This window comes from Leiobunum rupestre, chromosome 10 (genome assembly GCF_980474605.1).
Source record: "Leiobunum rupestre chromosome 10, qqLeiRupe1.1.hap1, whole genome shotgun sequence".
Taxonomy (NCBI): Eukaryota; Metazoa; Arthropoda; class Arachnida; order Opiliones; family Sclerosomatidae; genus Leiobunum; species Leiobunum rupestre.
This window is the reverse complement of record NC_143393.1, coordinates 49,786,489-49,810,881: the sequence shown is the minus strand read 5'-3', so window position 1 is coordinate 49,810,881 and position 24,393 is coordinate 49,786,489. Positions and strand designations below refer to the sequence as shown.

Sequence of the window (24,393 nt, the reverse complement as noted above, 5' to 3'; positions counted from 1 at the left end):
GATATTAGTATAAACGTAAAGTTGAGGGGGGATTTGAAAGCCTATAAGGGCCGGCCTAGCGCCCCGGTAACCCCTTTCCAAAGATTGAATCCCGGGATCGAAGCCCAATGTCATGGCTAGACCAAAATGAAATTGCACTAGTACGTTATGACGAAAGGGGCTTATTCGAACTCGGCGAGTGATCTCGTTATATTGAAGAGACGTCTTCATATCTTTAATAATTTCGTTTATTATCTTAATTAAATGTTCGATGGAAGAATAGTATCCTATGGGTACCCTATAAACGTGGGAGGTCCCTCTGGGTCTTCTAGGCTGAGCCGCGCATTCGGCGATCTGAGCTTCACCCGTAAGAGTTTCTCCGTTTTTGGCGACATCGAAAATCTGCTCCGTTTTTTTCCCTTTCGGATTTTTTTTCCCCGGCGTGGTAATTTTAAGTGTTATTCCCAAAGTAGGTTGATCGGCTTGAGGCGGCTCTAGGTTTTTTTCGATGCTAGTCTCCGGTTCATTTTGCTTGACTTCGATTGGAGACGGGTTACATTCGACAGGAGGGATTTCGTCGACAACCATGAAAACGATAGTGTTTTGTCCCTCGAGGACGTTGAAGAACGCGCTAGTGTAATTTATCTCAGCTAGCCCGCACTCCCAAGACCCCGCCAATTCGACAGGTTTCGGTAACGCTGAGGTATAGGACGCCATCGTATTGTCGGCGTAAACCCGCATGCTAGCGTTTGAAGGTAATGTCAGATACATCTTTTTTCTTGACCCACGAGTTCGCGTTCGACGGATATCCTACGAAACTGACAAAGTATTCGACCTGATTTTTGCGTTTCCGAGACTTGAGAATTTTATCGATCTTGTATAGTCGAGGTTTAGCGACTAATTGCAGTTCTTCCTGATAGTAACGTCCCTTTATTCCCTCCCCCGTTAAATCTTCGATCGTGTAAAGGGGCGGGTCTAAATTTACGAGGCGGGTGATTTTAAAGACTTCCTTTGACCAGGTACCGGGGTAGGCTTTATCAAAGACCCCCCTGTATTTGCTGATACGACAAAAGTCACCGACTTTAAGTTTAGGTTGACGTCGGCTTTTCACGGGGATTTCCTTGTAAATTGTTTTAAATACTTTCAGAATATTTTCCGGTTTCACGTCTAGAGGTGACATTTTTATAGTGGAATGTTTAGTGGTATTGTAGCTATGAATTAAATCAGGGAGGACGTCCAAGTATCGATAGGTGTTATTAGCAGTGAAATATTTATACATTTTAGCCTTTAGCGTACGATTTAGTCGCTCGACCATACACGCTTTGATTGTATCGTTTTCGCTAGTAAAGAATTTAACTTTTTTACTTTTAAGGAAATCCTGATATTTTTTCCCCGTGAACTCCCCCCCTTTATCGGTTTGAACTTTAAGAGGCGTGAGATCCTCGAATATTTTCTCGGTCGCGGCGATTACGTCTTCGGCTTTCTTACTTTTTAAAGGGACTGCCCACGCGCGTCGCGAGAATGTATCGATACATACTAGTAGGTAATTAAAGCCGGAATTGTGTTCGGAAATGTCTCTCATGTCCGCCAAGTCCATTTGAAACTGGTCGCCAATATTAGTTACGAAAACCTTGCTCCTTTTAAATTTCCGATAGGCGGTCTTATGTAACGTGTACGATTCTTGCTTCGTTAACCATTTTTCTACCGTTTCCCGGGGAATACCTCTGTCTTTCACGGCCTGATAAAGTTTTTCCAATCCGTCGAAACTCGCGGGATGTTTTGGATCGTAATAAATTTTTTTCAAGACTGCCTCGGGGTTAGAAACTCTTCCCATATTGGTTGTTCCGTTTTCCTTTTTTTCGCGCCTCTATTGATAACCCCTTTCGATAAGTCCCGGGGTTTAAATTGGAGCGGAGTCCGAACGACCGATGCTTTTCTAGGTTTCGCCGAAAATGTAATTTTTTTCTTCTTTTTCACTCGCGGGATGGTTTTCTTGAATGATACCGTAGGCGTGAACAAGGCGTCGAACTCGTTCCAACCGGTGGGGGGAGGCGTTCGTTTTCTATTTATAGCCCCAACGGCGTAACTTACGAGCGTAGCGATATCTGACCCGGGCACGCGCGTTTGATCTATAAACAACTCGCCTTCACTCGACCACGAAACTTTATCGCCTAAGCTAATCAATCGGCTAATTAAGTCCTTCGCACTCGCTCTAAACTGAATCGGAACGAGATTTAAGAAGGCCGTGTCCTGCCCGGTTTCTTTTCTATTTTTTGGCTTCGTCGCTATATCCTTAATGTTTTGATATCGATGGAACATCTGCTCGAATAATTTAACTTTATCCCTAATGTCAAGATTGGAATTGAGTACGTCGGTCATGCTATTATTTAATTCATCCACGGAGGACCCTAACGGATGTGGAAACGAAAATTGAGGGGTATCTCGAGAGGGGATGAGAACATTTTTATTATTATTATTATTATTATTATTATTATTATTTTTTCCTAACGAGTCGAGGGGGACTAAGGCTAACTTTTGAGCGTACATTTTTTTATTTCCTTAAGAACGACCTAAAATCCCACTGAGGGCTGAAATAACGGTGGGGATGAGAATACTTAGAATCCCGTGACCTTTTTGAACTAAAATTAATTTCTTCTTACGCCAGGCTACTTTTTTAGAGGCTACCTGTCTAATGAATTTCTTTTGTTTAGCTAGTTTTCGTTTCTGACAAGGGTTTAACTTTAAATTCCCTTTCAAAGTATTATCGCAGCATTCAGCAATAGCATCAATTAAGGGTTTTTTAGCGTGATGGAGAATAGCGCGTCGTTGTTTAAAATTTGATCTACCTAGGGCCGAGAGAAAATCTTTGTGTCCGGCAACCAGGGCCGGCATTTTCGAACTGGATAGGGACTTCTTCCTCTCCGCTGACTTTATACTCCCTACTTTTTTTTCTTAGGGATATAGACCATTTCGGTTTCGTCGGGGAAAATATCCGTTCTTAAACGGAAGTCATCGGGGCACTCCTGCCTATTGTCGATAAGAATATAGCCGTGAGGGCGTTTGGTCGCGTCGAGATAGGCCTCGATAGCGAAGCGGTAATTGGCGCCTCTAAGTTGACGGAATAATATAGCGGGTTGAAGTTGGTCACGAGGGTTCTTGAACAAAACCATGTAATTCGCGTTCAGCGAAATTTCGCGCGCATCCTTTGTTTTTGGGAAAATGTTCTGGGTTATAAATACGAAGCTTATATTACGGTGGTGAACGCCTTTCGTGAAGAAAGCTCCGATTTGACCATTGTTCTCGTTCATTAAATCGTCGGCGATGAGGAGAACGTGTTCGCCTTCTTCACCAGGGTAATCATCGAGATTGGGGACTCCTTCTCGGAACACTACGGAGTCTTTTAAAGTGTCATAAAGTGTTTGCCACTCGCTATAATGCCAAAATATTTTGGTCGGCGGGGGGGAAATCATTTCATCTTTATTTTTTATAATTCGCGCCATCAAAACGGACTTCCCGCTACCGCTCGGCCCGCTCAGAAGAGCGGAGAAAGGACCATACAGTGGTAACATGCTTTTATTAAATGAGGTCTCTAAGTTAAACTACATCGATATTTAAGAAACAAACCGTTCGGGTAAAAATAAAAAATATGAGTTTAGCGGTGTTATTTACTTAATACTGATGCTGCCATTTTAAGTGGGACTTATCGTCTAATATGAGTTACATTATAGGTTAATAGTTTTTAAAGCCATAACGACTTATCTTTCGAATATGATGGATAAAAACAGTTAATACCGAAACTTCGCGTATAAGGGTAATTAACCAATAATTCCTTTTACAGGCATTCTATAAACGGGTTATACCCGGATATTAGGATATGTTTTTTCATTCTGAACTAGTCATTTTTTTAAATATTATTCTTTATATCCGAACGGTAATGTTTCGAAATTATCGATAACGCGTAATTTATTGACAACTGGCCTATATTTTTTAACTTGCTTTACAGTTACCACTGTATGATCATTTAACCGACAAATATGATGCGGGATTTCGATTTCTTTCTCGAGAGTGGGCGCGTCTACATCGATTCCGAGCATCCCTTTCAACGAGTCCATAGAGATGGAATTTCTAGTGGAATAGTTCTGCCTGAGACCTTTAGCCTTGACGACCTCCTTAATTTCACCGGTATCGCGGTTGAGTACGCGGAAGGCGTAATTTTTCGGGCCGCCCGAGCAAAATTCGGTAATATGACAATTTGGACCAAATTCCGATAATTGATCCGTCATATTCCCAAGGAATGTTCCTTCCTGCACTAGCTTATTGCCATCGCGTGATCTATATATTAAACTATCAGTGTCGTGGTAAAGTATACTATCCCCTAGAGCCTCTAGATGAGTATAGAGCCTCATTCGGGCAAAAGCGGTGGTATAACAGGCTAAAACTACGTTTACATGGGCCAAAGCCGGATCGATTTCCTTGAGGTGTTCCCATTTGACAAGCAACGTCTTATCGTTTATCGCCAAGACACTTTTCCTTTCGATATTCGGGTCATTAAATAGTTTAAAGAATTGTTCTCGATCCTTAACGATCTCGGTTTTTACGAGGTTATTCCGTTGTCCCCACTTACCGTAAAAACTATTTAACATTAACTTCGCGACGGCACGTTTACCGGGGTTTAACGCGATCTTCGTGGGATCGAGTTTAACGCCTTCGTGGTCCTCGAAATCCGAGACGTATTTGTTTTTTTCGTCGGGGGTTGTGATCCCCACTGGAAACCCCGAAGCCTCGGCCTTCATTTTGTACATTGTCTTGATGTAGTCCGAAAACAAGCCTCCCTCCTGGGTCTCCTTGTTATACTGCGTTGTTTGATAATGCCAAGCTTCGTACATTTCAAGCACTTTGTAACCTCTGGAAACGGCTAGTTTCAGTTCGTCGGAAACGAATGTCCCCACGAATGCCCGCTCGGGATCGGAATGAGGACACCGTCCTTGAAATCTTAGACGTGCACATGTACCACATAAAACGAAAAGAAGTCGCGAATTACAGTGCATGGGTAGGATAGGGTGAAAAAGTCTAGGAGGGGCGAGAACGCGGCACTGAATTAACCCGTCTAGCGAATCGAGATCTCCTAAATCATCAGCGTCTAGTAAAACTTTAGGGTGACCGACGGGTATTCTATCTAGAAGGTTGACAGTCGGGTAAAGTGAAAGCATGTCGACGTTAAACGCGCGTTCATCGCCTTTGGCCTTGTAGTAAAGGACTGTCGCGTTAACTCTCCCTCCGAAAAACGCGTCTCGAGGATTCAAGGGTGAAATTATCATGGCGCGTACTTTTTCGAAAAACGCCTTATCCTTCGCTTGACGGCGAAGTTGGTAAAAATCACATTCCCAGATCTCTATAACGTTTTTCTTAAGTTTCCGGAGTTGAGCAACGACCCTGACTGTTTGTTGGTACCTGAGGTTGAACGTTTGTGAGGGATCTGACCATAGAGGTCTGTCTCTTCCCACTACTTGACAGCGAACGCACCCATGAAAATAGCAGCCCTGGAACATGTAAACGTCATTTCCGTCAAGACCGTCCACTTTAAATTTACCTACCATAGCCTCCCGCCCCCGCATAGCTGACACTATTCTTATACCCCTGCGTTTTTCTTCCCAGGCGAGCCATTCAAAAGCCGCGGTTGATTGTCGGTCCCTATTTCTCATACCTCCGGGGGGGAGTATCCCTATCGTGTCAGGAATGAGAAAGCGTTTCCTAAAGACGTAATTGCAGGCGCCAGGGAGTGTGATGGCAGCGCGGAAAGGGTCAGTGTCGCAGATTTCCATGAATTCACGTCTAAACGTTGCGCATCCCAGTCGGAGTATATTGACATCCGCCGTGCAATACGAAATCGCGTCTTTTAGAAAGTCAAAGTGACCGCCCGCGGCTATTTGCTCCCCGTGCCATTTAAGAAGGGCCGCTCTTTCCTTTACCCCTAGATAGTTAGCCCCGTACGCTTCGAGGGGCGGAAATTTATCCCCCTTCTCGGTCGAATAATTAGTGGTTACGGGGTCAGCGGGATCGAAATTATTTTCGACAAAATTAAACAAAAGGTGAGGGAATCTACCCTTATCCATGGAAGGCCCTAGTCCAAACGTCTTCCTAAACGCGGCGAGTCCCATGGGGATGAACGAATAGGAATCGAGAAAATTGAAATTAAAACAGTTAAAGAAGAGAATTTTAGTCCCGTTTACTATCACGAAGGGCACAAAGGTCTCGTCGATTGAAAGAACGGCTTTGAAAACGAATTGGAGATCATAACATTTCGCGGCGTGAGCGAATAAGTAAATTTTTTTAATATCCGCTAAAGTTCTGATATAATCCACGAACTTTACCACAACATTTCCCCCGTAAAATATTTTTTGTCGCGAGCTAAAGCGGATGCACACCTCGCAATCGAAGTTGGAGTCTCGCTCGTCGATGCACGCGGGGCATACAATTTGGGATATTAGAAGAAACGGCTCATGCTCGAACGCCCCCTTTTTATTTACGTGTTGTTTATTCTGAATCGACTCGATGTCATAAAACACAAACAAATACGAAGGGACGCCCCCTAGTGCTAATCGTCGTTTGGTCATGTCAGGCTCGGGGTGGTCTTTAATTCGTTGGACGAAGCAAAGGTGAGGATGCGGCGCGTGCTTTTTACAAATACGACAGAAAACTTCCGAACAAGAATGGATAGTTTCCCTAGAGCGATAGTCCACGTATTTGTAACAGTCTTTGCACACTTTAACCTGACTACAGAGGGAGGGAACCGATTCGCGGTGGCTTTGGAAGCATTCCAGTCCCTGGAAGGAGCGAAAACAATCGGCGCATTTGACTAGCTCGCCGGAACATTTCTGATGTCTGAAACAGGATTTGCAGAAAATCGCGCATTTGTGCCGTTCCAATTTATCGTATCCGACCAAGCAGACGGAGCATGCATAATTAGTGGCGAAGAACGACGTCAATTTCGCGATTACGTCATAATGTTTCTGATTATAAATTAAATAAAGTTTATTTTCGGAGTTCCCCCCTTCCCCTTGGAATAAAACCCTAGGTCTGTCGTTATAAACCTCAAAAACGATTATTTGATAATCAGAGAGAATAAATTGGAAATGCACTAAACTCGTGAAAGCCCCGCATTCGCGTTTCGAAACGCCCGCCTCGACGCGTAACTCTTCGGCTTTTTCCCTTTGTTTTCGCGAAGAGGCCTTGTACAAAGCCTTATACTCCTGGAAATATTCTTTATTTCCGGGGTTTCGCCTTTTCTTTAAATACGCGATAGCAATAATTAATGCTCGCGGGAGACACAATGAGTCTTTGTTTTGGACTGAGATAAAACTTCTTTTATCGCGTATGTAATCGATATGCTTTTTAAGTCCGCGTCGCCTCAGAGATCCTCCGTGAGGTAATCTTACCACGTTTAACGTGAATAAAATTGGCGAGTTCCAGAAATCATCCCGCTCATCCAGATAGATCTCGCCTTCGAGTAAATCGAAAACATCACCGGGCTGGAGTTGCGATTTCTGGCGGAAAGAAATTTCGAGCACACGCGCCGGGAAAACTTCCGAGGTACATGAAATTTGAACTTGGTCGTCATCGAGAAGTTGATCGAAAATAAAGGTCACGAACTGCGTAATCCCGAGCTCTACATCCGCGGTGAAGCGCACTTCAACGTATCTTCCAACGAGATTGAATAGCGGGTATTCTTTCGTTCCATCTTGAATAATTTCAAAATTCGCGGGTAGTTCCAGCTGAAGACCCTGGCCATCTTGTTGAACGGGCGGAGCCTCGATGACTTGAAGCGGAAGTGGCGGGAGCTGTAGATGATCCCCTTCTTGAAGAGCAGGAAGGTCTTCGGGTTGGGGTGCTTGAAGAGGCTGAGCGATATCCGGTTGATTACCTCCAACTTGAATCGGGAGTGGTTGGTCGATCTCTAGTTCATCGAGTTGAAATGCTTGAGGCGGTGGAACGTCATCATAATCGTCCGCGGGGAGAGGCGATAAAAGAGGAGGAATATCTTCGTTCGAATACCAGTTAAATGATGAAATCGAACTTTCGCTATCCCACTTCAAGATTTTATGTGATGGCCCCGCTTGATCTAGAAAAGGATCCGGGATCTTACGCGGTGAAGACGAAAACACCGGGCATGGAGAATCGCCGCGAGAAAAAGCGTCTCTAATCAATATCGCGTTAGTGGAAGCCCCGGCTCCCGGTGAAACTTCCCCTGGAACCGTTAAATTAAGTGGTAGAAGCTGCGAGGAAGATCTCCTTTTTCTAGAATGAACTAGGTTATTAACGATTGGCCCCTCGTGAAATTCTGGCGTAATATTCAAATCGAGGGGTGGGGTTTCTACTTCCGGATTCAGACATCTAATTTTACGAGTAACGGCGTGGGTATGCGAATCGCCGCGAGAAACAGTCTCTCTAAGAAATACCGCGTTAGTTTGAGGGAAAGTCCCGGGTCGGCACGAATCTAACCCTAAATCCGCTTCAGGAACCGAGTTATTATGGGTTAGAAGTTGTGAAAAAGATCTCCTTTTTCTAGAAGGAATTAGGTTATTAACGCTTGAACCCTCGTGAAATTCCGGCGAAATATTTTTCAAGTCGAGAAAAGTATCTACTTCCGGATTTAAAATTTTATTTTCCTCCTTATTAAAATAGTTAGCGGCGTCGACGCCAGATGGCGATAGCGCTCCTATATTTGGCGAGGCAAGGAGCGACTCTCTCGTCTCCTCCGCGCGCGAGGAGGAGGCTTCCGGGGAACCGCTCGATATAGCTAGGCCACGTGTCGCGGGGCTGTCAGCTGGGAGTTTTGACGTCTCGTTTAAAGGGAATTCCGCTAACCAATTTTCTTCTTCAGACGGTAAAAATAAGTCGTCATTAAGCGAGTCTAAATTGTTTTCCGGGGCCCCCGTTTCATCATTGTTTTTAAAAATTTTCGTTCCTTCAAGTTCAGCCCCGATTGTTTCTCTAATAATATCTTCTAGTAGAGAAGTCTTTGCGGGTTTAAGGTCCCGCCTTGAAGGACATTTATCGGGTGCGCTAGGGATAATATTTTCGAGGTCTACCGAATGTCCGCTGGTTTCGGCTTTGCCGTTAATTAGTATTGCTTTTTCAAGCTGAGAAAATTGCGAGAATAGGCTGGAGTGCCCCCATTCTGGGCTTTTTTCCGGGGAAAGTCGAGTAATTTCTAGAGGAGGGGTCGCGGGACTCGACCTGATTAGTAAAGTTTTTTCAAATTGTGAATATTCCGCTGGGAGTGAAAAATCGTCCGTAAATGTTTCGGAATTCGTCATCTCTTTTTCGGGGTTATTTAATTCGGGTGATTTTTCGGAAGGGTTAAAACATTTTACGAATTTTATCTCGTCACTCGAAGCGGAAGAGCTCTCGTTATCTGATATCTTTTCAACCGGGGACATCCATAAATTATTTGAGAACGGGAAATCGGCGTCTAACGAAATGTCATCAACGGGGGCGGGGTTAACCGGTAATTCACGTGGTTGAGTGACCGCTGGATCGTTTGATTGGCTAGACCAATTGTAATCGAAGTCGACATATTCCTCGAATTCGTTTAATACATCGCGTTGTTTCTCGCATTCAGCTAAGAAGGTCGGGGTTTTAATCTCGGATGGGGCATTATCGATTAGCGATTCCAATTCTCTTAGATTATTACAATTTCGCGGGGCTAGAGGTATAAGTTTAAGGTAGTCAATAAGTTCAATAAAAACGCGTACCAATTCCAAATCTTTCAAACATTTAGGTAATTCACGCGGTAATTCGTGAGGGCAAAGGGTTAACGAAGTCAAATAGTAGAAGAACCGGTATAAGAAATCAAGGCTTACCGGGCGTGTATCCGATTTAAAATCGCGGAGTGCGTTAAGGAAATTTAGTTCCATATTTTTCGGTTAAAAAATTTCGAATGGGACTTTTTAATCGGGTCCCGGGTCTATTTATGGTCTCGCTTTTAAGACCCCCCCTTCCCATCGGGGGATGGTATTCCAGACATGAAGGGGGGTGGAAAAATGAATCGTGTCTATCCAAGTCGTAATATTATTCGGGTAAAATATTTCCCACGGTTTTTTGAAAAACAAGGTCATTACTCAGAATTTGAACCGCTCGTATTACGACCCTAGATTCATCGACAGCTTTCGTAAAATCTCGCTTTAGAAATAATAATCGTGACATTGTATAAAAAAATAACATTCCTGTCTTTTGTATTTTTCCCCGTTCGCTATAAAAATTCCTCCTTTTATTGAAAGTTAACCTTAAGTCGTAAACTCTCCGGTTGTATTCAATAACTCGGAGGCGATTTTATTTGGTGAGGAAAACTGTCTAGATTTCGTGACAATCTCTAGCGGTAAATTAAGCGTGGGTCCAATGAAACTCCTTAGATGGTTACCCCCAGAGGTCATCCGGGTTTCGACCCCGCCCCTTAAAATGACCGGTATATCTAGCCTCGCGAATTTACCGAAAGTCAGAACAAGTCCAGTAAAAAAAAATATGGCCTCCGGGAATTCCCGAAAACGCTGGTAAGTTTTTTCAAATTTTTATTTCACTTGGTTATTTTAATTCTAACTTTTTAAATTTTATCTAGTCGTACACTCTCTTCATCATCCTCAGATTCCTCCTCTAGGGAAGAGTTGGAGGCTCTTACCTCTATTTCGTGAGTTTTTTGATATTTTATATATATTTTCGTTATTGTAATTTATATTTTTTTTACCTAGTTATTCACCTGCAAGCCCCGTTCCTGGCTTTTCTCAATGGAACGACAACATTCTCCTTCCTTCGTCACCTGATGTGGTGATAATTTCTCCCGAGTAGGTTTTTTAAAAAATCTTTAACCCCTTTTTAAAAAAAATATCCTAAATCATTTTGTTTTTCTAAAGCCCGCTTTCATCATCTCCCTCATCGCCCCCGCTGGCTCTTTCACCACCGGCACTCCTTGCTCTCCCCGCCGTTATTCCGGGCGACCACCGTTATGTGGCGTCTTTAATCTCTTTGGCCGCCGTGTTACGCGGTGCATTTAATGCGACACGTAACATGGGCGACTCTCTTAGGCTTTTTTCGGTTGATCACCATGATCCGCCTTCCCTTCAAGCCACCGCTCTGGACTTCCAGGTGGTGGTCGATCTTGCCTGGGCGGCCCAGAACGCCGCGATTGCCCATGTCACCTCGGTGGTAGCGGGCGATTTCGCCGAGACGGCGTTCGCCGTGGACTTGGGGTATTTGATTTTTTAATTTTCAGATATAAATTAAGGCTTCTAACATTTTTTTCGAAATCAGTTTAATCGCGCCGCCGCCCATCCCTAATTTTCTTATCGACCCCGAAGTCGCCGTTCCTTCTCCTCCAATTATACCTTCGTAAGTTCGTTTTTTTAGAAAAAGTATATTTTTTTAAAAAACTAAATGTTTTTTTTACAGCTCTGACCTCCTCAATTCACCGCCTGTTTCGCCTCCTTGGATTTAAAAAACTTTATATTTTCTTTATATTTTCTTGTAAATTGTTTTTTCAATAAAAAATGTTTTTTCGAAAAAAGCGTCTTTTTAAATAAATCCTAGTAAGCTTATTTTTTGACATCTATTTCCACCATTTTACTCCTTTCTATGGAAAAAAAGTCGGGTATTGTCCCCTCGCCGTTTGGCCCGCGGCAGTTTCTACTTGCAGGTGTGGGTGATTCAACCCCTGCGGACACCCCCCTTCTCTCGACTTGCTCATTGTCATCTTTTTTTGACCGCTAGTGCTAGAATTCTCTGGCTTCATTTCCAAAAATGTCTTCCGACGAAGCGCAGCAAGAGTCAATGTAAGCTAAAATTTGGCCTATTTTTTATTTTACATTTCTTAAAAAATGATTTTCGTTAGTCCCGAAGTCGCGGAAAATAACGTCCCCCCTCCCCCCATTCCGGCGGCAGTGTAAGTTGAAATTGGTCAAATTTCTTTTACATTTCTTTAAAAAATATGTAAATATCATAGCCCCGCTGGAGGTCGAGGACGCCTCCAGATATTGCAACGGATGCTGGCGCGTAGGCTAGCTAATGGCCCCATCGGAGAAGCGTGAGTCGCATTTGGTCTAATTTTTTTACATTTCTTAAAAAATATGATTTTCATTAGTCGAGGACCACCCCCGCGAATTCCGGGGTACGGGCATGGTCGTCCTGTCCCGGTGAACGGGCCTGCCCTCCCCGTGCCGGGGTACGGGAGTGGCCGCCCCGTCATACCCGACCCGTAAGTTATTATCCTATAAAATATCGGTTATTTTTTAAATATATTTTTATCGTTAGCGGCTGTCAACTCCCCGGTGGGCGGGGCATCTTCCAATATCGTCGTTGCGTAAGAAGAAATTTAACTAATCTAAAATATTAATATTAATAATGAAAATAATATTTCTTTAGCCTACCGCGGAGTTACCGGACGTGGTCCTCGACGCGGTCCGGGCCATTCAAGCCGCGGCGCTGGTCGATGGGGCCGATTAATGTCTTGAGTATGTCTTACTTTTTTAATCGGTGCTCCGGAAATTTTATTAAAACCTATTTCTTTTTTCCAGGTAAATTTTTTTAAAAAATCAAATACTCGTTCTTATTCCACCTATAATTTTTTTGAAACAATCAGTGATGGAAGGGTAAAAAAGAAGCCCCCTAATATAGTTAGAAACCCCTTTAGTACTTCTTCTTTTTTTGAAATTTCAGCAGTATATTTCGGAATTTACTTAATAAAAAATCTTGCCCGGGCGCGATATATTTTTTCCCCGGGGTGCATGAGTCATCCGAGAGATATTAATACCGGGGGGAGCTCCCGGGTTTGCGTCATTTCGTATTCGGGTTTCGAAGCGTTAAGATGTCTTACGATTTGGGTAGCAGGAAACAAGATGCTAACTTTCAGCGGAAAATCAATTTTCGCTGGCGTTTAGGAAAAAATTCGTGTCTATCAATTGGCTTAAAAGGTGAGGACCTGGAAATATTCTTTTTCAACGACGTTACTTTCCAATCCTCGATATGCCTCCCGCCTGTAGCTTTTAATAAGATGTATCAAAATTGGTATCTCATTGAATCACATACTAGAGAAGTTGAGAAAAATAAATTTAGTCTCGAGCTTGCCAAAATTGGGGGTCGTACTTTTGAACTTTTAGCTAGTAAAGGAAACGTTACTCTTTTGGCTTATAAAAGTTTCGGGAAAAAAGAGGAATTCCAACTTGGGGAAGCGGGTATCCTAGCTTTAAATTTATGTATCCACGCCGTCGACAAACATTTGACTGAAATTGAGAAGGAGAGGCCCTGTATTGAAGCGATGTTCGAAGTTCTCAAACTTCACGTTCAACGCGTTGCCGGCTACCCTGACAGCGAAGATTTTGAAGAGATCCATTTCGGCCAAGGAGATTCTGATATATTTCAGGACGTAATGCGTAAATTTGGTTGTTATTCGAGTCCCTTCAATATTATAAGCGATTATACTAATCTAATTGAGAGGCGTAACCTGACATCTGCTCTTCAAGCGTATAACTTGTTCTTCTTGTGTTTTACTCAGTTACCTAGCCTGGTGTATTATCAAAATTAAAAAATGAAAAAAATATATGTCTTGTTATTCAACTAATATTAGGCAATTGAATGCGCGTCGACTTATTCCTACAAAAAAGAGCAACATTCTTGGCTTGCTATTGTCGGAAAAAAAGGGGGACCCCTGGCGCGTAGAAGTCAGCGGCTTTAACGGTCATTGTAAGTATCCATAAAAGGACGGGTGGTGAACGAGGCTCTGGCGCGTCGACTTATTCCTACAAAAAAAAGAGCGAGTGGCATTCTTGGCTTGCTATTGTCGGAAAAAAAGAGGGGGACCCATTGTAAGTATCCATAAAAGGACGGGTGGTGAACGAGGCTCTGTAAAAACGCCGGAGGCAAAAAAAAGGCGAGGTTAAGTACAGTGGCTCTATAAAAATCGCTCCATAATTTTGGTATCTATAAAAAATGGTATTATGGATAAAGGACCTTATCTATAATTCTGCTTATCTATAAAATCGCTCTATAATCTTGCTTATCTATGGCCAGGCCTATTTCTCTTATGACAAAATTCTTATATTCTTTACAAAATCAAGTCCTAGGCCTTTTCTTAGCATAACCAAGCCTATTCTTCACGTAACCTAGCCTATTCTTAGCATAATCTAGCCTATTATTAACCTAACCTAGCCTTACATAACCTAGCCTCACATAACCTAACCTAAATTATCCAAAACACAAGGCTTAATCATTGATTCACTATTCACTAATTTCATACACTCCCGGGGAAGAAACAAAAAGATTCACAGCCAATAAAAATGAATTTAAGAGTTGCTACGTTAGTCGCGTCTACTCTTTAAGGATCTGTCAACCCATTTAACACACGTTTATAATCCAGAACATTTCGAGGCTAAACGGGAACGGTTATAGGTCTCCGGACATTTCGTAAAGCTAATTTCGCGTCGCTGGCAAAGATAAAAAAGAGGTCTAAGGAACTTCGCTGATTTTCTATTTCGGAGACTCGCGAAACATTTTATCTGATTTCCGAGGCTTCCTTTAAAGCAAAACGAGAGTTTCTCGCTCAGAGGCAGTATTGCTTTTAAAGTATCGGCCAAATGTTCGCTAAGTGATCTTAACTTTTAGTGTCAGGGACTCTTCACTAACTCCCTTCTACTTAACCCAATTCCCAAAGCTTCGCTTTTAAGTTATTAAACTAAAATAAACTACTTAAAATCGACCACTTTAAAACTTCTCCCAAATCAAACGTTTTAGCGGAACATCGGGGAAGACATCTTTGGTGAATTACGTCATTTGAAATTCGCAAATAGATCGATCCGTTATTTACCCGTTGAAAACTGTAGTAGATCATATTTATCCACTTCCGCACTCTAAATTTAACGAGCATTTAGTTTTAGCGAATATGTTTCGTATTGATCGATTCAATTTTATTATTGGGCAGCTGATATGATACTACACTTTGATCTTAGACAAACGACGAAGAAACATCAATTTATACTAAGACATCCATTTTGTCAGAATTAGATTAGATTAAGGTATCATAGGGGCATAGAGACCACAGTGGGCGCATTTGACTTACCAGAGAGAGAGGGAGAAGACTAGGAGGGATAATAATTTTGGACCCCCTATCACGGGAGTAAGACCGAGTTCGGAACCTGGTGGAAATTTATAGAAAAATGGGAAAATGACAGCCGTTATAACCGCTTTGCGTTCTATTATGGATATTAACGGCTTGGAAAGTGAGACAGATGCATCTAGGAATATGAAATTCCATCCTCCTAGGATGCATCAACTAAATACAGTTATTATTAAATTAGCAAATCTAAAACGAAAAATAAGTCTGTAGCATTTAATTTCGATAAAAAATTGGAAAATAATAACCAAAAAATGGCAAAGAATACTAAGCCTTGTTATTATGTAGAATTAAATTATGAAGAAAGTAAATTTGTGTTTAGGAATTTTGGCTTTAAAAATTAATAAAAAATGTATAGAATATTGAAGCATATGTTAAAAACGCAGTTCTTGACTGAACAAATAACATTACAACGTTTTTAAATGTATTAGTTACTTAGGTAAATAGTTGTCATCCCAGTCCCACCCTTCCATGTCTAACAACACTTAATATCTAAGCCTTGTAAAACGTACGATATAGCAGACTATATTTTCATTTCGTTAGCTCACGTTAGATGGGGGTATCGATACCCAGCGTCCCTCGAGAATCTTCTCTCCTTTTGAGGGGGGTGGAACTTTCAACGAGAAATAAACTTACCCCCCCCCCCCCCGGCTTTTGTAAGGCATTTGCGCTTCCAGAATTTCAGGCTCTGTAGTAACTTCTCCTAGTCTTATTCTGATTTTGTGGATGCGAAAAGGTACAACAATTTCATCTTACCAAGACAATGAAAAAATGATAGTATTAAAAATCTCTATTTATACAGCAAAAATTAAAGAAGTTATGGATAAATTTAACATTAAATAGAAATCAATGATTTTTGGAGAAACTATTTATACGGATATACCTAAAGCTTAAATAGATTATAACTCATAGAGTAACCCACTCACTTAGAGTGGAAGGGTATCAGCGAAACTTATTAACCCTTTTCGTACGCAACGTCTTGTTTTCGAGGCGTGAAATTAACAAGTTGGCCTAAAAGTAATGTAAAAAATAGGGATAAAAAACCACACCATCGCTCTTCGGACTATATTTATTCACGCATCTAAAACAAGTTGACCCGTTAGGATTAATGTTTCATGCGCTTCCATAGGGCCTTCCACTCTATGCGAGTGGGTTACTCTATGGTATAACCCTTGAGCTTCCGCCATTTACTCACTCTTGGCGCTACAGTCTATCACGTAGTTCAAAATCCTGCTGCTAGCATTTATCCCCCGCAATATTTCGCAACACTTCGCGGCAGGAAAATGGATTTATTTTATTTCGTTTTAGACTGTCGCGCCACGATTGACTATTGACGGAAGCTTGATTTTCAATGCTATAGTTATAATTCCCTTAAAGGGGGAAGAGTACCTTGGTGAGTTTCGACTCTTTGACACTAGATGTCACCAAGACAAACACTATGATCCCGCTCCTTAAAGAAATGGTAGTAGCTTATTTAGGAAAATTCCTCTAAAATACCGTGTTTGGTATATTCCAAGGATGAATCAAATAGAAAAAGTCAGCTAGTACACTCGTCAAAGGCGAATGGAAAGTAAAGCCTATTCATGCGGGTTAAGGCTTATAGAATTTCCGCTAGTGTACGTGAAAGGATTATTTTTCTTTTTCCTGCCACTGCCAATAGGCACCACTCTGATTTTAGAATGTGGATGATCACTCGCGCCCCCTCTCAATCCTTTCCACTGACCGTTGCTTTACTACTGGCCAGGATTGAATGACTTCAGATTACAGTACCTATTGAGGGTGGATGCGTCAGAAATAGTAAAGATTATATTCCCTTTAACAACGATCTGACTTAAACTCGCGATATACCAACAACCTGTAAATTTACATAAAATAAAAATCCATATTTAGAGCAGTTGGGAAACAAGATTGCTAATCTACATTCTACATCTCCATAATAATGTGTCTCAAAATATAGCGGAAGCCGTTATAAATATTCCATGTACATTTCTCCACGCAACAGTAAACAGTAAATATATGTACATATCAATTTTTGGAAGGAACGTACAGTTTTTAAAGGGAAAAAAAGAGAGATGGCTGTGGCCATAAAAATGCATTTTTCTACAATCTTCGTAAAAGATATTCTAAGAATCAATGAATAATAATCTTAAATTTTCAGAAATCTGAGTTACCATGTTTGCGCGTTTTCAAATTCGATGTTTGACGTCATTTATTCGGTTACCCGGTCCTGATTTTTGAATTTATTCTCCAGAAAACCTGTCAAACAACATAATCATGTTATCGATAAAACGAAAGTAATTTTCAAATGTATTTTTTTCTCATGAAGTAAAAAATATCGCCACCTCTTTTTTGCACTTCCTTTTTTGCACTTTTCACGCTTGAATCACTTTAAATCACCAATTTAAAAAAAAAATACTCGAAAAATATTTTTCGCGCACTTCTTTTCGTCCATCCTAAATATCTTTCCGCTTTTTTCCGGGAAAAATGAAATCATTCTCACACTGGGGAGACGAAAATTCCGTCAAAGCATTTCTATGGTCATTAGAGGGCTTTGTCGGATGGGGGCGCCACTGCGCATCCCGGGCCGTCGTATTTTCTCCAGAATTATCACCTAAAATGTCCTACTTTCGTAAAACTGAGATACGGACGTTCGAGTTGGTTCGAATAGAGCATCGTATCGCGTTTACGCCTGGAAATTTACACCTTTGGTTAAACAATTATTTCCAGCGTATCTCAAATAAGTGAGGAATTAGGTCGATAAATAATACGTTTATAATAGACCAAGACGCCGCGAAGTTTTGATCGGCGGCGGCGGCGATCCGGTAATTTTCCTCGGCGGCGGCGGCGCGATCCGACTTTAACAGTGGCGGGACCATAGATAAAATAACATCGTATATAGATAGGAAACTTCAATGGGGCAAACTGACTCTCACGAGATTGCCTTGACATCTAGTGACTGCGCCTGTTGGCTGTGTTCTCAAGAGCGTAAAACGTATTAAGGAATTTGAGGTCGGAGTTTTGGGAATAAACGTATTTTGCAAGGTAAATGTCTTCAAATATACCAGAAATAGCGTTTAAAACAAGCTTGAAATCTTTACTGAATGCTATTTCTTTAGTGCTATTTTTTTAAATTTGCTCTCAGTTCAAGAAAAAGTACTTTTAATACATATAGTTCGCTTAAGCCTTTGCAATTGGGATTGCGTTACACCAAGGTTCTAATACGTACTTCGAGTAGTGCGAAATTTACCAAGTAATATTATTCAGGTGCCGCCACCAGATGTCAGCCAAAATTCTTCCGTCACTTCTACAACATAAAGTTTCCTATCTATATACGAAGCTATTTTATCTATGGGCGGGACGTTTATTTGAAACTTCGTAGAAATTAAACTGTCTTTTATTTGCACTAGCAAAGTAATAATTGATATGTGATAAAGAAAGAACTTCATTTTTGTTAAAGCTGCAAAGAGACAATTATCGACGGAAATTCTAGCAGCCCTAGAAAACATCGGCGGCGGCTCGCCGTTCAACTTCGTCCACCGACTATAGACCTTTCGCCTTAGCTACGCCTTTAAAGAGATATCAAGTGGGGCTTTCGATAGTGGATCCACGAACTTGATGTTTTCGTCACTAGTTTTCTTCATAAAGTTAATTAGTCCTTTTCTTCACCACCAACCGGGTTAATTTGAAAATTGGTAATGCTAGCAAATCACGTAGCCTCGAAGAAGTACAATTTGGGGAAAAATTTAGGTAACGCCAATAATGTTTTATATAATGAACCATGTATATGTATAAAAAGACACAATGACTGAGATTTATTAAAATATTTTTAAAATATTTACAAAGAAGGAAAAAAAATTTGTCGGGTACGCCAAAGAATATAGACCCCAGGAATCGAAAGAAAAACCGTTAATGTCTTGGCTCTCGAGCTGACGGGAGAGCTTCCGGCTAGGCGAATCAATAGAACCGGAAATAAGCCCGTCAACCTAGGTTTGCCTTTGGAGGCTAGAGACAAGCAAATTATACTAGATAGAGCTGCAGTTTCCATTCCTGGGGTCTAAATTCATTGGGTACGCTAAAAAATTGTTAAAATTTTCAGTTGTATGTAAACCACGACTTGAAAACGGACCTAGGTCCGAAAAATCGTCCTTTGTAAATAATTTTAATATATAAAAAAAATCTCAGTTATGAAGTCTTTTTTACATATAAATGTTTCGTTAATAGTTTAACCATGACTCCTAAAAAAATTAGAGTAGAAGAATTTATGATATATTTTAGATACAGATTAATTTTAAATAATTTGAAATTTTTTACATATTGTGAAGTCCATTTAAAATACATCATTCGGTCGCCGTTCGTCGCATTTACAAAGTAACACTCTGATGACGTTTCAGTCACGTTTTTTGAATCAACTTCCGACCCCTCACTACTCCCTCGAAAGTTCCTTTAAGTGATATTCAGATCGACTATGGAACGCAATGGGAATGTCATTTACACTTGAGCTGCAACCTTTCTAGTATTTGATTAACGCTGCCTCGAAATAGTCTCATTAAAAATTTTTATTACTCTAAAATATCGTCGTTAGAATATTAAGTATCACACTTACATATATATTATTACTTATGATAATACCGTACCGTAAATCTTTCCCAAGATTTGTAAGTTTACTCTTCGGGGCAAATTTTCAAGGCTGTGGCGGTGGGGTCTTTCTACCTGACAAAATTTCCTCTTCTGCGAGGAGTAAATCTTTAAATCTTTGTCTGTTGGGATCGAGGCTTCGAGGGGGGAGATAGAGTACTGCACGCGCGTTTCTTTCAGCTGCCAGAGTTTCCAGTTCTTGAAAGACGGATAACTTTTAAGAGCTCTTTCCTGGGCCAGTGTTTAGACCTTTGTTCCATTCCAAGATGGCTCTTTTTCATTCGCCATTAGCAGCACAAGGTAATCCCGTTTACAGCCATCTTACACATTCTGTCTCGAGTGCCTCATTGACAGATTTAGTTCCCACTTGTCACTCTCTTAATACGGCCTCGCGGATAACAAGGTCGCGTACAGTGCCGTTAATAAATGGGAGTTTCGTGTTGATCCCCCTTGCTCGTATATTTGATGGTACTTCATTTTCGCTTCCTCAAGGTGGCGTAGTGTTACTGAACGCTTTCTAAAACCTCCGCGAAATTTTTGAAATGGCGCCATACCTAAAAGCACCTCATGTGTATAAAGGCTTCACTGAAATTCCCACGTATACAAATAATTTAGATAAAATATTAAAAATTATCTTATTTATTTGGTTTTTTCGATATTATTCTGCATTTTTATACATAAGCAATAAAATCATCAATCAATCCATTAAGCTTATTGACTACTAAATTAACATCACTATACCGTTGAGAAACAAATACATCTGCTCTTAAGGCCAATTACTTCGTTGAGCAAATGATTAGCAACGTGATGTTGAAACCGGAAACCCGAAAAATCGTACAGGAAGAAACCGGACTCAACGTTCAGACCGTGGAATTTTATTGGTGACAGTTCCTGTCTGATGTATCAGCTTTTTGGTCACACTACGCTGTTAACGCCTATTAATCAATAAAAGCGTTTATTGTCAATCGTAGCGGGTCATCCAATTTGATATAATGCGCGTTTTATTCTGTTATGCTATTATCTTTGATCTACCATTACTCGTATGAAATTTAGAAATGATATTTACACTGTTCAAAGTTGAATACGGTTTTCTTCGTGAACTCCTAGTAAAATCCAAATGTTAAATTTATTACCTTCACCTATTTGTAAAACATTACCCGACTGACCAAATTTTGAACCAACAGAACATTTAAGTAACATTCAGACTATACAATTTCATTGGATACAATTAGTTGTTCATATCTGATTTATCAACGAATTGGTCATCATTCGCCGTTGACTCCTTTACACCAACAATATATTGAGTTTTGGTTGGTGGAAGTAATTCAGCATTGTTTGGAGTCCTCCTTTGGAATACTCGTGTTTTATTCCTTCTGCTATTCTCTATTATTTCTTGTATAGAATTTTGAAATTAGGTTTAAATAGTTAGTAAAAATGATTTAGGCCTATATCATTTAGAACAAATCAAAATCTGCTATTTCACCGAGGGGCAGCTCACTTCCTTGATTAACGACGCACCCCTCGAAAGATTAAATCCGATTTAGTCGTGATTATTTTGATTTAATTCAATTTTATAACGATTTTGTTGATTAAATTCAATTTAATCACGATTCTGTTGATTAAACCACGTTTAATCATGATTAGAATGTTTAAATCTGATTTAATCATAATAAAATGAAAAAATCTGATTAAAATTATTAAATCCCGATTTAATAATGATTAGTATGATTAAATCGCGATTATAAATTTGACCGAGAATCAGAATGATTATATTGGTGATTGGAATGATAATAATTGTACGTGATTAGAACGAGCGGATTAGAATAATGTTACATGAAAAAAAAGTAGTTCCTATTACAATGTTACCTTAATTACTAAGCAGTGATAACTCGTGTTACTAAGCTGTGATAACCCGTGTTACTAAGCTGTGATAACTCGTGTTACTAAGCTGTGATAACTCGTGTTACAAAGCTGTGATAACTTGTTACAAAGCTGTGATGTTTTCCGATAAAATGCGATAAGTAATTTTTTTTATCATATCAATCAAATACATTTGCAATAGAACCATCAATATTAATAATAAATTATCGTACTTTAGTTTTGATTTTAATTGTAAAATCTCGATCCAGCGATTAAATGATTAATCTGGTTATATGATTTAATCCTGAGATCCTGATTAGAATGATTAAATCTCGTTTAAATTATGATTAGATTGATTAAATCGTGATTAGATTTTCTAATCTTGATTACCCTGATTTAATCACGATTACCCTGATTTAATCATTTTACTATGATTTAGACGCACCCAAAATGGAAGTGACCTGCCCCTCGTATTTCACTGATATCAATGTCATATACTAAGCTGAACCAGGGTCAAAGATTTCAAATCTCTATCGTCAGTGATGTCTCCAAATATCTCAATTTCCTTTGAATGAAATTCAAAAGTCGGTCACCAACCCGAAGAAAGTTGTATTGTACCCTCCAAACGTTTCCCAGCGATCTAATTGTCTTTTGAAAGTTGTCTCTTAACGAATTTCTGACTATACGCTATTGGCTGACAACAATTATTAACGGTGCGTCCCAAAATGATTTGGTTATTTACGCTTGTCATACGAGGCTTATAAAATCGGGTTTAGTAAACCAAAGTTTATTTTTCACCGGTAAATAATTTACTTCGGTTCCCTAATCAGAGTCTAAATTCGTATTTTTAAGTCTCTTCTGAAAAGCGCATTAGGTATACAACCAACTATGATACCCAAGTAGCAAGTACCAATAATTGTCTTAAGCCCTTGATAAAGCAACTGCATTTTACACCACAAAATGTTATGTAAGAAGATGGTTCTCACCAATAGTGAAAAATATGTGTTTTGAAATGAATTTAAACTTTTAATTCACGAACATGGTCAGTTGCAAAAGGTTCGTGTTCCGAAAGAGTTCGACCAGTAGTCAGACATTTACCAAAATACCCGACCACATTTTTCTAAAATCCAGAAGTCTAAAATCATACAAGTTCTTCTGCCATAGAATTGTACATGGAAAATCTTTGTCAAGTTGACTTCTTTGAGGAATTTAAATTTATTTGGATGTTTAACTGAAGTCTTGCTCAACTTTTAAAACTATATTTGTAAAATACGAAATTTGTACATATCTGTCGCTAAGTATTTCTATTCCTTCTTTCGTCTACTTATCTTGATGGAGGTCAGAGTGCATCAGTGATACAAAACCAAGGTGAGAAGAAAGGCTTTTCAACCGGGACATTTATAGTCAAAATGTCGATTGATCAAGACAAATTCAAAAATTCTGCTCAAGTGCTTGTGGCGTATGGCATTATTTAAGGTTCTTAAGTGCTGTTTCCCTGCTGACCTTTCAAACGAAAAAAAAATAGATTATTTTGTAAACGCTGCAGCTTGTCTTTATAACTATAAAATCGCCTTCGAAAAAGAATTTAACGGTGATGATCTGGCTATACGAGGCGTTCCCAAAAGGGCGATCTTCAGAAATTGACGCTTTCGACCTTGAAAATGGTGGTCTCGAATTCTAAAAGGGGGTTTTTACAGACCATCAGAAGCAAATAGGGGGAAGTACGCTTCTAGTCAGCTTTGGAAAGGCGTCACTTTTCACGAATTTTCGCGCCAAAACGGTTTGGCGGGAAATCACGGATGAAAACATCGTTTAAAAAATCAATTTTTCTTAAATTGAACAATTGTAACATATTATCCTTCTGATGTTCTGCTATTGAGCTAAGGCGTATTTGCTTTCGTTGTTTATAGCCGTGTTGAATCAAAAAAAAGTGAAACTACTTTTTCAGTTTGGTTTATTACGCGTAAAAAGGCGTTTTCGTGGGTCACACGACGACTTCAACGGCTCAAAGCTACAGATACGTATTTCCCCTCAGGTACAGTGTAGCCGATGCTGCCATATTCCACATACCTCTCCAAGAATTAGGCTAAGCAGAGGCAGGGATATCTCAATCGAAAAGAGATATGCCCTCGGTAGCCCGTTATAAATTTTGAAGATTGGGGGCCCACAAGTTGGTCATTTGCCCATTTTAGTGATTTTTCAACTTTAAATCTACATCCTTTTTTAAAATAAGACTGACTTGGTTGAAAATTAGATTTATAGTTAGTACTGCTAATATCTGAACTACGTTTTCGGTTGCATTTAGAAATTTTAATTTCTGGCCTATTCACGGGACCCCACAACCCGCGTACGCACTAATGTGATTTTTGAATTTTGTACCAATTGATACAGGCGCCATCAAACTCCAAAAAACTTTGGGCTTGAGTGAAAATTAATTTAAGTTAAGGCATTTGCTACCTTATTTACAAAACCTAGTAGCTCGAAAACTTCGGTTTACCTAAAAATTAATATAAATTACGTGTTTGAGTTTCGCTACCTTATTTCCAAAAACAGGTAACTGGTTTATTAAGTTAATGTACAAGGTAATTTGAAATTTGTTCAAATTGAAATTGAATAATTAAAATATATGTAATACATCAGGAAGATTGTGTCCGTGACATCTTGTTAGTATTGGAAAAAATTTCAAATTCTATATTTGCTCAAAGTATATTATGACATGGAGGAAGAGAGAGGAGGCTTTATGAATAACCTTTTTACCCGGAAGC

General features: G+C 40.1%; 2 protein-coding genes across 3 annotated transcripts in view; both read left to right on the top strand.

The window, feature by feature from the left end:
* LOC149926138 (corticotropin-releasing hormone receptor 1-like) overlaps positions 1 to 24,393 on the top strand; it is an 84,040-nt gene that overhangs the window by 19,349 nt on the left and 40,298 nt on the right. The gene's annotated exons all lie outside the window — the stretch shown is intronic.
* On the top strand, positions 10,385 to 11,467 carry LOC149926139 (uncharacterized). Its single transcript, XM_090160836.1, has 6 exons — positions 10,385 to 10,529; positions 10,595 to 10,663; positions 10,725 to 10,817; positions 10,887 to 11,222; positions 11,284 to 11,361; positions 11,422 to 11,467. Exons 1-6 carry the CDS (start codon positions 10,438 to 10,440, stop codon positions 11,465 to 11,467), a joined length of 714 nt encoding a protein of 237 aa, XP_090016962.1. The 5' UTR covers positions 10,385 to 10,437.

What these genes read in the sequence shown, in the direction of transcription:
- LOC149926139 (XM_090160836.1), top strand. Translation starts at nt 10,438, where the DNA reads ATGACCGGTATATCTAGCCTCGCGAATTTACCGAAAGTCAGAACAAGT. An exon ending in GCGTTCGCCGTGGACTTGGG is followed by an intron (nt 11,223 to 11,283) that starts GTATTTGATTTT and finishes TTTCGAAATCAG; the next exon opens with TTTAATCGCGCCGCCGCCCA. An exon ending in TCTCCTCCAATTATACCTTC is followed by an intron (nt 11,362 to 11,421) that starts GTAAGTTCGTTT and finishes TTTTTTTTACAG; the next exon opens with CTCTGACCTCCTCAATTCAC.